This window comes from Rhinolophus sinicus, linkage group LG11 (assembly GCF_036562045.2).
Source record: "Rhinolophus sinicus isolate RSC01 linkage group LG11, ASM3656204v1, whole genome shotgun sequence".
NCBI lineage: Eukaryota > Metazoa > Chordata > Mammalia > Chiroptera > Rhinolophidae > Rhinolophus > Rhinolophus sinicus.
In genome coordinates this window covers 57,576,870-57,587,529 of record NC_133760.1, presented here as the reverse complement: position 1 = coordinate 57,587,529, position 10,660 = coordinate 57,576,870, and the positions used below count along the sequence as shown (strand labels likewise).

The window sequence follows — 10,660 nt, the reverse complement described above, 5'->3', positions numbered from 1 at the left end:
GCGGAACGAGGAGCAAAAAATAATACCAAGTGTTATATAGCACTTTCAGATATGGAATTTCATTTATTTCTCCATATAATGCAATAAGGTAGGTGGATTAAATATCGCTCTTTTCCACAGAGAAAATGGAGAGAATGAAGAGACTTGTCACCTAGTTTGGACACTCACACTAGTCACTGCACCCTGAGTTCACCCTGCGCCCTTGTCTCCAGGGTTGCTTCACTTGACACCAAGGTATAAGGGAGTGAGCGCTGCCAGCATAGCCCTCAAGACATCCAGTTCTAGCCTAGACCTTGTGGCCAAGTGGGTATGACCCTGTGCCCCTCTCTTAAGTTCCCACCTGTTTTCTCATGGTAAACGTCAGGGATGAGTCTGGATGATCTCCAGCGCACAGCCCAGAGGCTTGCTGACAGTAGCCCATTGGGAGGGCTGGAAATACCGAGCAGGGTGTGTACTGGGGACCGACTGCCTTCCATGGCAGAGAAGGCTGGCAGCGCCTGAGGGTGATATATTAGACTTACACGGACCGAAAGGCCATATGACTCCATAGTTTGCAGATAGTGAGTGTGGAGGAATTCAGGAGACAATTTGTAAGTTTCCACGTTCACTTAAAAACAAAAAAATAGAACCAAGGTCGGTCCCTTTTGCGTAGCCTGGGGCACAGAGCCCAAGGCTGAGGAATCCGGTCGGACCAGTGGGGGGCTCCACAGAGCGCAGTCTCGGAATCCCCTGACAGCCGCTCCGCCGTCCAAAGACTACTTGAAGGGTGGGTCACCGTGTTGCCCACGTCCACGCACGTCCTCCCTGGCCCCAAGTCGGTGGGCCGCCCCCGCCTCCGCCCTGCTCCCCACCTCCATTCCCCGGCCCCTCCCACCCAGCGTCTTCCTCCCGCAAATCTTAACTGATCTACAGGCTAGGGAGTTTCGTGCTGCGAATTCCTAGAAGCCTGAAGAGGCTGCCCAGGATTTGAAGTTAGGATCCCCCAAGAACCCTTGAGGTTTGTGCTCACACACACCCCCATCCAGGTCACGGAAGGGCCTAGGGGGGCGTGGGTAGGGAAAACGCCCCACTCACCATCCCGGTCCACCCTGGAGTCCAGTTCCATCCCAGTCCTTCCAGTCCAGCCCGACGGGAGGGGATTTGGGGCGCGGGGCTGGCGGCTGGGTGGGGAGGCAGAGGAACAGCTGGAGGTGGCGGGGACAGGTAACGGCAGGCCCGAAGAAGTGGGGGCTGGGCCGGGGCGGAGGCTCAAAGGAGCTACTTCGGCACCTCTGGGGCACCCGCGCGACCTCCGCCGGCTAGCTCAGAGTGGGGACGGTGAGTCAGACCCCGGGCAACCGCGGGTCGGGCGTGGAGGGGGGCAACTCAGGAAATGACATCAGAGGCCTGTGCTCGGGGAGGGGTGGTCCGCGCCGGGCCGGGGCGGCGGAGGTGGGGGCAGGAGGACTTTGGCAGAGCCTCGGGTCCGGGGGCAGGACCAGGGCCCCTTCCTGGGGGAGTTTCCTGCCCGGTCAGCCCTCCCCGCCTCTCCCCGCCCCCTCTCCAGGCCGCTCCTTGTATGGTCTCGGCGTTGCGCTCTCCCCGCCTCCTCCCTCCTCCCTCTGCTCTGCGTCCCTCCCCCGCCTGGCTGGAGGCGGCTCGGGACCCGGCAGAGTCCGTGGACCCGGCGCCCAGGCGGCCACCCGAGACGCGGCGCATACGCTCCTGTCCGCGGTGAGGTGCGGCGAGCCGCCCACAGGGAGGGGACGTGGGGATCCGGGCCCGCCAGAGGGTCCTCCTCCGGGCTCGGCGCGCGTAACCCGGCCACCCACCTCCAGCAGCCCGGCCTGGCCATGGCGGCCCCCCGCCCGTCTCCCGCGATCTCCGTCTCGGTCTCGGCTCCGGCTTTTTACGCCCCGCAGAAGAAGTTCGCCCCGGTGGTGGCCCCAAAGCCCAAAGTGAATCCTTTCCGGCCCGGAGACAGCGAGCCTCTCCCGGCCTCCGGGGCCCAGCGCGCACAGATGGGCCGGGTGGGCGAGATCCCCTTGCCGCCCCCGGAAGGTATGCAGCCGTGCTGGGGGGCTGGACACCGGCGGGCTCCAGGCTGGGGGCAGTGGTTTTGAGAATTTTGGGGTGTCTGGAAATGTTGCAGCGGAGGGGGCTGGGCGCAGCCACCCTGTCCCGAGCAGATGTTCTTACCTCATCGTGGAGCTCATGGCTGAGAGCCAGGGTTCCTGGGACCGGTCCAAGTCCTTCGCCTGGGGGTGGGAGGCGGGAATGCGGGACACGAATCTTCCCCTCCGGGTCCGTTTTCCAAAGTGTAACGGGAGCTGCACCACTCCTGCGCCGAGCCCCCGGCCGTTCCTGACCCTGTGCTCCCAGGGTGTCTTGCGCCCCCTTTCCTTCCCGTGCGCCCCGGGACCCCCAAGTGAGTTCTTGGGTTGGGGGTTAGAGCTGTAAAAGGAGGGGGACTCGGGGAAGGTTAGAGGGGGCCCCTGCTGACTGCCCTCTTTCCTTACCCCAGACTTGCCCTTACCCCCACCTCCCCTCCTTGGGGATGGCGACGATGCGGAGGGCACCCTGGGAGGTGCTTTTCCACCGCCCCCTCCCCCGATCGAGGAACCGTTTCCCCCTGCACCTCTGGAGGAGGAGATCTTTCCTTCCCCGCCGCCTCCGCTGGAGGAGGGGGGAGGCCATGAGGCCCCCAATCCCCTCCCACCACAGGTATGGAGGCCTGGGATGGGCAGCAACGCAGGGACACCCCCAATGGAAGGAGAGGAGGGCCCTTGCTTCTACCTCTTCCGCACCTCTGTCCTGATGGAGTGGGGTGGGAATGGAGGACTCCAATGGGTGCTCTGACCCCTGATCCTCTAGCCCAGGGAGAAGGTGAGCAGTATTGATCTGGAGATAGACTCTTTGTCCTCGCTGCTGGATGACATGACCAGGAATGATCCCTTCAAAGCCCGGGTAAGGAACAGGAGAGGAGGAAAGGAGTGGGGACAGAACTTGGAAGGGCAGCACCCTCCTCTAATGGCACTTCTCTCCCCTCCACCTTCCCTTGCAGGTGTCATCTGGATATGTACCCCCACCGGTCTCCACTCCATTCATTTCCAAAACCAGTACTAAGCCTGCAACTGGGGGCACAGCACCCCTGCCTCCTTGGAAGGCCACCTCCAGCCCCCAGCCTGTGCCCCAGGCTCAGCCTCCTAGCCAGGCACTGTTCCATGTACAGCCCCAGCCCCAGCCTGCAGCCAAACCTCAGGTCCAGCTCCATGTCCAGCCCCAGCCTCAGCCTGTGCCTTTGGCTAACAGTCAGCCTCGAGGTCCCCAAGCCCCACCTCCAGCCCCTAAGTTTTCACCAGTGACTCCCAAGTTTACTCCTGTGGCTTCCAAGTTCAGCCCTGGAGCCCCAGGTGGACCCGGGTCACAGCCCAGTCAAAAACTGGGGCCCCCTCAAGCTCCCTCTTCCACTGGCACAGGCTCCCCTCAGCCCCCCAGCTTCACCTATGCTCAGCAGAGGGAGAAGCCTCGAGTGCAAGAGAAGCAGCACCCAGTGCCCCCGCCGGCTCAGAACCAAAACCAGGTGAGGGAGGGCGGGAGGACTAGGGTGAGACCTGGAGGCTGGCGGTAGGGGGGTAAGTTCAGGAGCCAGAGAATGAGGGCAAAGATGAGTGAGGTGGGGGTGGTGGGATAGGAGTTTCCAGCCTCTAGGGTTGGACTGGTGGGATAATGGTAAGAGAGAACTCTTCTGGAGGAGGGCCTGGCAGGGGCTGGGGCTGGGTGGGGCCTGACGGAGTGGGAGAGCAGCACAGGCTCTCAATTAGGAGGAGGATTTGGTGGCTCTTCCCTTGCACCCTGCCCCAGAATGTTAAAGGTGAGGGATGAGATCATCATCCGTCCAACCTTGGTTCTTCCCCCTGCTTGGATTTTTGAGTTAATCTCTCTGCTTCTCTGAGCGCTCTCACTGCCCAACTGCCCAAGGGCCCATCTGATGATAAGAGTCGCGGCATTAGTAAACACTGGCTGAGCCAGCTTCTGCTGAGTGCCAGGCACTGTGCTCTGTGCTTGGGATGGAAGAGATCGCTCCAAGAGGTTAAGCCTGAGCGAGTGGGGTGGACCTGGGGTAGAATTCCCTGCTCCCCTTCTCACAAGACCCTAGGCAAGGGAGGTGAACTTTGAGCCTCAGTTTCCCCATCTTTAAAATCACACTATCCACTCGGTACAATGGTTGTGAAGATCAAGGAGCTGATGCATAGAAGGTGCTTGGGTTTTTGTCTAGCACAGGAATGCTCAAAATAGAAAAATGATCGTCCCTGCCTGACCATGCCTGCCTTCTAGTTCAGGAGACGAGAGCTTCCGAGTTGAAGCGACCCTGATGGTCATCTAGTCCCACCAGCCACAGCGTAAACTGACGATAGGAATGTCTGTCTCTGTGTGTGCAGGCACAGGATTGGAGGAGATGCCAGGTGCCAGTGAGTTGTGCAGAATCCTGTGTTACAGGAACTCCACCAGGGAGTGAGCAACGGGCTGGCAAGTTAGGAAAGGCATCATGGCGCTGCTGTGCTTTGAAGGATGGGGGGACTTAGACATCCAGAGAGGAGAGGGAAGGGCATTGAGGTGGGAATTGCATGAACGAAACTCAGGGGCACAAATATACCAGGGTGTTTGGAGAATAGAGAGTAGAAGGTTATCCTGGGAAATTATAAAGCTGTAGAAAGGTGGATGGGGGCTCGAGGGAGGAGGCAATGAAATAGCGCACTAGGCGAGCCTGTGAGTCCTAGCGAGTCCTTCACGGTGTTTGAGTGATGTGTGGCTGGGTCAGAAGACTGATGACAGCCATGCTTTTGGAAGCTTTTGGGGAGTGTTTCCAGCAGAGGTGTGGAGTAGAGGTAGGAGGTGAATGACATGCAGGGATTCACTGGATCCTGCTGAGAGCAAAGGAAGTGCCTCCAGGACCTGGTCACTTATCAGCAGTTGGAAGAGGAGGGGGAGGGGGGAAAATGCCTGGGTGTGTTGGGGAATGACTGTAACGCTGACAAAATAGAGAAGTCCAGAAGGGGAAATGGTTTGGACGGGAAGAGGAGGGGTCCAGCTGTCAGCGTGTTGAGCAACACATTCCAGGAGGACTTTCCTTCAGCTGGAACTGTCATTCACTTAGAAATAGAGGACTGAGTTTCAGGAGAAGGCCCTGGACTTGGGGTTGGCGTGTGCAGTGGTACTGAAGCAGCCAGGGCTATGAGGTGGCCGGGGCGTGCTTACACAGGAGGAGATGAGGGCCTGGGAGGAGCCTTGGGTAAAGCTCGCAGGGGTCAGGTGGGAGGGGAAGAATGGCGGAAGCAGGAAGGGCATCATAAGACAGGGTGGAATCGCAAAGGATAGGATGTGATGGCTGAGGAGCTCTCCAGTGGGGCCTTGAGGGGGGTGAGGACTAAAAGAAGGCCAGAGATTTGACTATGTGGACGTCATCGATGGTTGTGGGGTGGTCCATTTGTGCTCTGTGGTGGGGACAGTGAAAGGAGTGGAGAACTGAGTGGTGGTGAGAAAAGTGGAGTTGCCGCATTAGCCTGTAGTCAGAGGTTGGCAGGGAGACGGACTAGGGGAGTGTGTGTGTGTGTGTGTGTGTGTGTGTGTTTCAAGTTAGGAGAGAAGGGCCCAGATATGTGTGTGAACCAGGAGAAAGAATGTGCTAGAGGCGGTTGTTAGAGATGCCTACGAGCAGAGGCTGCTGCTGCGATGAAGTCCTGGAGAAGAGGTGGTGGTGTCCTCCTCCCCTCCCCCCCACTGTGGCATTCCCAGAAAGCAAGGACAGTGTCACCACTGTCCTGTGTTTTCGGTGGAGAGGAGGAACGATGAGGGAGCTGGAGCTGGCTGGCTTCCATCTTCTCAGTCATGTAGGGGGTGAGGTCCTCGGTAAGAGCGAGTGAGGGGCTAAACAGTTGGGGCTCGAGAAGATAGAAAGGTTTGAAACAGCTGCTGTGGGGAAGGTGACTGGGAACCTACAGGAGCCAAAAACCAGACAGCCGAGCTGGGGCTGGAGGACACGGAAGGCCCTGCAGTGTTTTGTGAACTCATTCTGCAGTGTTTAGTGATCTCCACTTACTTTCCGCAGTTCAGAGGCAGAAACAGGAAGTGGGTGGTGGCGTGACCTGGGCTTGAAGTTGGACCAGATAAATGAGGGTGACAAGAGTGGCTGGGAGAGCCTTGTAGAAATAGATGGTCAAGGGGCCAGGCTGGTTGAGGGAATGGGGGGGTGAGGAGACACACATGGAAAGGGTTGAAAGGCCAGCAGGAATGAAAGCTTTTCTGAGTAGGTTCCTTCAGTGGGTATGAATGGGGAAGGGGCAGGGAGGAGGTATGGTTAGGGGGTCAAGTCCAGGGTTTTGGAGGTAGAGAGAACCGTGAACCTCAGGTCCGAGATGACCCATGGTGGAAAGTGCCTGAGATGGACGGGCGTTTGGAGCCACTGGGGTTGAGTTAGAGGTCTGAGTACCATCGGCGTTGAAACTGTGGCATAGATGCTGGCAGGCAGAGGGAAAACCAACTGGCTGAGTATGTCCTGAAGGAGCGTGGAAACCCATGGAGAGCTGAGGTATATGAATAGTTCATACTTTAAAGAATGCAACACACTTTTAAAGTGGCAGCAGAGAGCAAGGGCTGGCTGAATCCCCTTTCTCTGTCCCCAAGGGAAAGAAAAACTGGGAGAAGAAAAGGTGAGCTTCCATTGCAGAGAGGACTCACAGGGGACACAGTTGATTAAGGGCAGGAGGAGGCAGGAGTCTACGGGGAAAACGTATAAGAGCTGGGGCTTCTGCGTGTCTGCTTCCCAGAGCAGATGCATCTCTGGATACAGGTGGGGTGAGGGAGATGGGGCCTGGGCTTAGGGCAAGGTGGCTGTAGGGGGAGGTAGCTGGGAGACAGACTCCAGGTGTGAGGGGAATGAAGGCATGGGCAGTGAGAACATTCAGTGGCCACAGTCCTGGGTGGACTTACCCCGTAACAGAGAAGACCAACCAGTGTTCCTGTTGGAGCGTCTCATGGCAATGCTGATGCAGGCCCCTGCGTCACCTCCTCCTGGTACTTCTCAGGGTTCCTGCAGTACCCTTAGCCTCACCCCGCCCCCATCCCTAGCTCTCTCAGGATCCCCTAAATAGGAGGGGTGAGCTGGCCTAGGATAGGCCCTTCTCTGAGGCCTACTGGGGAGAAAGTGAGGTCAGGTAGCCCAGAACCCCACTCTCAGGAGGGACCCCAGGACCTCTGTGTGGGGGGCTGGGGGCCGGGCTGCTGCAGACAGCTCTGAGGGTTTAACCTGTGATTCCCGCCTGTGTTGTATCCTCACGCTGACAGGGCTGCTCAGCAGCAGGCGGGACGGGTAGGTGTGTGTGCACCTGGGTTCACACGCCGTCGCGTGCCGACCTCTTCCATGGGGGGCCATGTCTGAGCATGCTCTGTGGAGTTGATGCGTGGCCTGATGTGTTCGGTGCTTCCGTGACCTGAGCTGCTATGTGTGTGGCCTCCGTCCGCTCGCTCAGTCATTCTGGCCTGTCTGTGGCTGCCCAGGGGGGTTTGGGCAAAGTGGGTGGGAGAGTCATCCCCTCTCCCTTATTTGTGTGGTGCTGGGGTTGGGGAGGGAGAATGAGGAACTTTCAGGGTCAGACCTCAGTGTCTGGGAAATGTGGGGGTGAGTTAGTCCTTCTTGGGAGAAAGTGGATAGCAGACTGGGGAATGTTCTTGAAGGGGGGTGACCCTTGAGAGAGTGTGAAGAAAGTGTTGGGGTTTCAGGTGCGCTCCCCTGGGGCTCCAGGACCTCTGACTCTGAAGGAAGTGGAAGAGCTGGAACAGCTGACCCAGCAGCTGATGGAGGACATGGAACATCCTCAGAAGCAGAACGTGACCGTCAGTGGTGAGCCCACCGTCCGCCGTTGGGACGTCTGCCCCTCCATTACTGTGTTGGCTGGTGCCTGTCTTCTCCCTGTCTGAGCCAGCTGATTCTTTGCAAGCCTCTGTCCTCCCTCTGATCTATTTCTATCTTCTCTGTCCTTCCCAGAGTCCTGTGGCCGGTGTCACCAGCCCCTGGCACGTGCACAGCCTGCAGTTCGTGCTCTGGGGCAGCTGTTCCACATCACGTGCTTTACCTGTCACCAGTGTGAGCATCAGCTGCAAGGACAGCAGTTCTACAGCCTGGAGGGGGCGCCCTACTGTGAGGGCTGTTATACTGTGAGTCATGGGTGTGGCTCAGCCAGGGGGTGGGATGGCTGTGGGGCAGACCTGCGTTGGCAGCGGACTGTTGGGTGCCAGTTCCCAGCCAACCTCCTACTGCTTGCTACCTCCTCAGGACACCCTGGAGAAGTGCAACACCTGTGGGCAGCCCATCACTGACCGCATGCTGAGGGCCACAGGCAAAGCCTACCACCCGCACTGCTTCACCTGTGTGGTCTGTGCCTGCCCCCTGGAGGGTACCTCCTTCATTGTGGACCAGGCCAACCGGCCCCACTGCGTCCCTGACTACCACAAGTGAGGACCCACCACCACCTTCTGGGCCCAACTGTGGTTTGTCTGGAAGCCGGGCTACTAACCCCCTGACCCCAAGACATCTCCAACCCCTGACCTTACTTTCTGGCCCTACAACCTATCTACAGACGGCAGAGACCAACTTATCTGGACGCAGCTGTCTGTCGTTCTTAGACCTGGGTAGCCAGGCTTACTGCTGGCCAGTCCCCCGGCCCTTGGCTCGCCAAGGCTTCTTTTGGGTGTGGTCTTGTGTTCAGCAACGTGTGCTGGAGTGACTTCATTTCACACACAGGCCAGGTTCTAAACGTTCCTTTGGACATCAGCTGTTTGGAACTCTGGTTTCCCCCTAGAAACAATGTTTACAAAGTGGCTACTTCTCAGGCTAGTGGAAAATCCTGTAATGCGGCTAAAGGGCGGTACAAGGAAACTGCAGAACCTGGCTCCCACCTCTGTCTGAGGTGTGCATTTTCAGGATTCCACCCTGGGCCAGGACTTTATATCCCTCTGTACCCCGCCCCAGTAGTCGGGCAGAGGGACCTGTGTGGTGTGGGGGGGGTGGGCTAGGGTCAGGGCTACAGGGATGGGATGAGAGGGGCACCTCTTGGTATGTTTTCTGCAGAACTGCAGTGTGGATGTGGCTTTGGGAGAGTAAGGTGGGAAATTTCAGTTACAGTGGCCGGTCTTAAGCCTTTCTATTGGGCTTTCTCTACCTCGAGATGTGGGGCTAGGCGGGTCAAGAAGTGTGCCCATTTCCATGCCACCGCCATGTCCTCCCTGCCCTCCGGTGAGAGCCCGGTGCCCCTCGCCCCATCCTGACTCGTGCCCCACTTGCTGCCCTCCAGGCAGTACGCGCCCAGGTGCTCCGTCTGTGCTGAGCCCATCATGCCTGAGCCTGGCCGCGAGGAGACCGTGCGAGTGGTCGCTCTGGACAAGAACTTTCACATGAAGTGCTACAAGTGTGAGGTCAGTGTCCTTGTGGCCCCCGGGGCTGGGTGGTGGGACACTGCTCACTGACTGACCAGGAGGTGGACAGGGCCAGCCTGGAGATCGATGTAGCTTTGAGAGTGACTAGTGGCAGTACCGAGGCCTGCGCAGCCCAGATGCTTCCACCACGGCAGGAAAGGGGGGGTGGGGTTTCTGTGCGGTCACGCAGCTGCGGATAAACCAAGAAAGGGTACTGACCAATGGGAGGGAAGGGTGCCTTGCTTTGTTGTGGCAGGGTTGGGGGCTCAGATTAGGAAGAAAAGTCAGAATGGAGTTGAGACAGGTGGGAGAAGCCCGATATCCTTTATTGGGGTAGACACTTTGGAAGCAGCTCTACCCACTGCCCTTCCTCCTGAAGGAGGCCTAGGGAACAAAAGTGAAAGCAGGTAATAGAAGAAGTGGGTATAGCCCTGGAGTGAGGGTGTGGCGGTGGCTGGGGGAGGGAGGGAAACGAGACAGTGAGGACACCAGCTCTGGGCCATTACTTGAAAAGCATTTGGCCTTCCTCATGTAAAAATGGGGGTGAGTGGGGTGCACGGGACCCTTTCCCACCAGGGCGTCCTTCCTCTTCCTGCCTCTCAGGACTGTGGGAAGGCACTGTCCATTGAGGCGGACGACAATGGCTGCTTCCCCCTGGACGGCCACGTGCTGTGCCGGAAGTGCCACACTGCCAGAGCCCAGACCTGAGTGAGGGTTGGCCCTTTTCCACCGCGAGTCCATTCTCCATCAGCGGACCACCCACACTGAAACCACCCGGCTCTTCACTTGCCCTGCCCCCTCCACTATTTTTGATGTCTAGCCCCTCCCTCCATTCCAAAACCCACCCAGTATCCCCGTCCTGGATCCAGGGCCCTGACAGGCCTAGACTCCAGAGTCCCAGCCCGGGGTTTCCTGTCCTCCCCACCATCCTCCAGGTACCCCACCTGAGATGGCGCCAGGCTGAGCGCTGCTGCTTTCACTGCTGCACCAATGCCCCCAGCTGGCCCATGAGCAGCCTCCACTCTGCTTTCTTAGGGCCAGGAGCCACCCTGACCCTCGGGGAGGCTGGGCTGGGCTGGGCTGACTGGCCTGGACATTCCCACCCACCCCTGTGCTGCCAGGTTGTGGCTGTAGCTACAAATAAAAAACATTGTTTTCCAGAATTCTTGGCAATGGACTCTTTTGTGCTACCGCCCTCAAGGGTGTGATG

At 58.5% G+C, this 10,660-nt stretch overlaps 1 protein-coding gene across 5 annotated transcripts; it reads left to right on the top strand.

The window, feature by feature from the left end:
* The first annotated feature begins 878 nt into the window (after window positions 1-878).
* On the top strand, window positions 879-10,613 carry ZYX (zyxin). Of its 5 annotated transcripts, XM_074315243.1 has the most exons (11): window positions 879-997; window positions 1,547-1,718; window positions 1,818-2,040; window positions 2,504-2,703; window positions 2,854-2,946; window positions 3,044-3,562; window positions 7,759-7,879; window positions 8,024-8,193; window positions 8,312-8,490; window positions 9,330-9,450; window positions 10,054-10,613. In XM_074315243.1, exons 3-11 carry the CDS (start codon window positions 1,833-1,835, stop codon window positions 10,156-10,158), a joined length of 1,716 nt encoding a protein of 571 aa, XP_074171344.1. In that variant the 5' UTR covers window positions 879-997; window positions 1,547-1,718; window positions 1,818-1,832; the 3' UTR covers window positions 10,159-10,613. The 5 variants fall into 5 exon arrangements, with proteins under 5 accessions (XP_074171344.1, XP_019570913.2, XP_019570912.2 ...); XM_019715354.2 differs by lacking the exon at window positions 879-997 and having other exon boundaries at window positions 1,137-1,718; window positions 1,821-2,040; XM_019715353.2 differs by lacking the exon at window positions 879-997 and having other exon boundaries at window positions 1,137-1,718.
* Window positions 10,614-10,660: the final 47 nt, after the last annotated feature.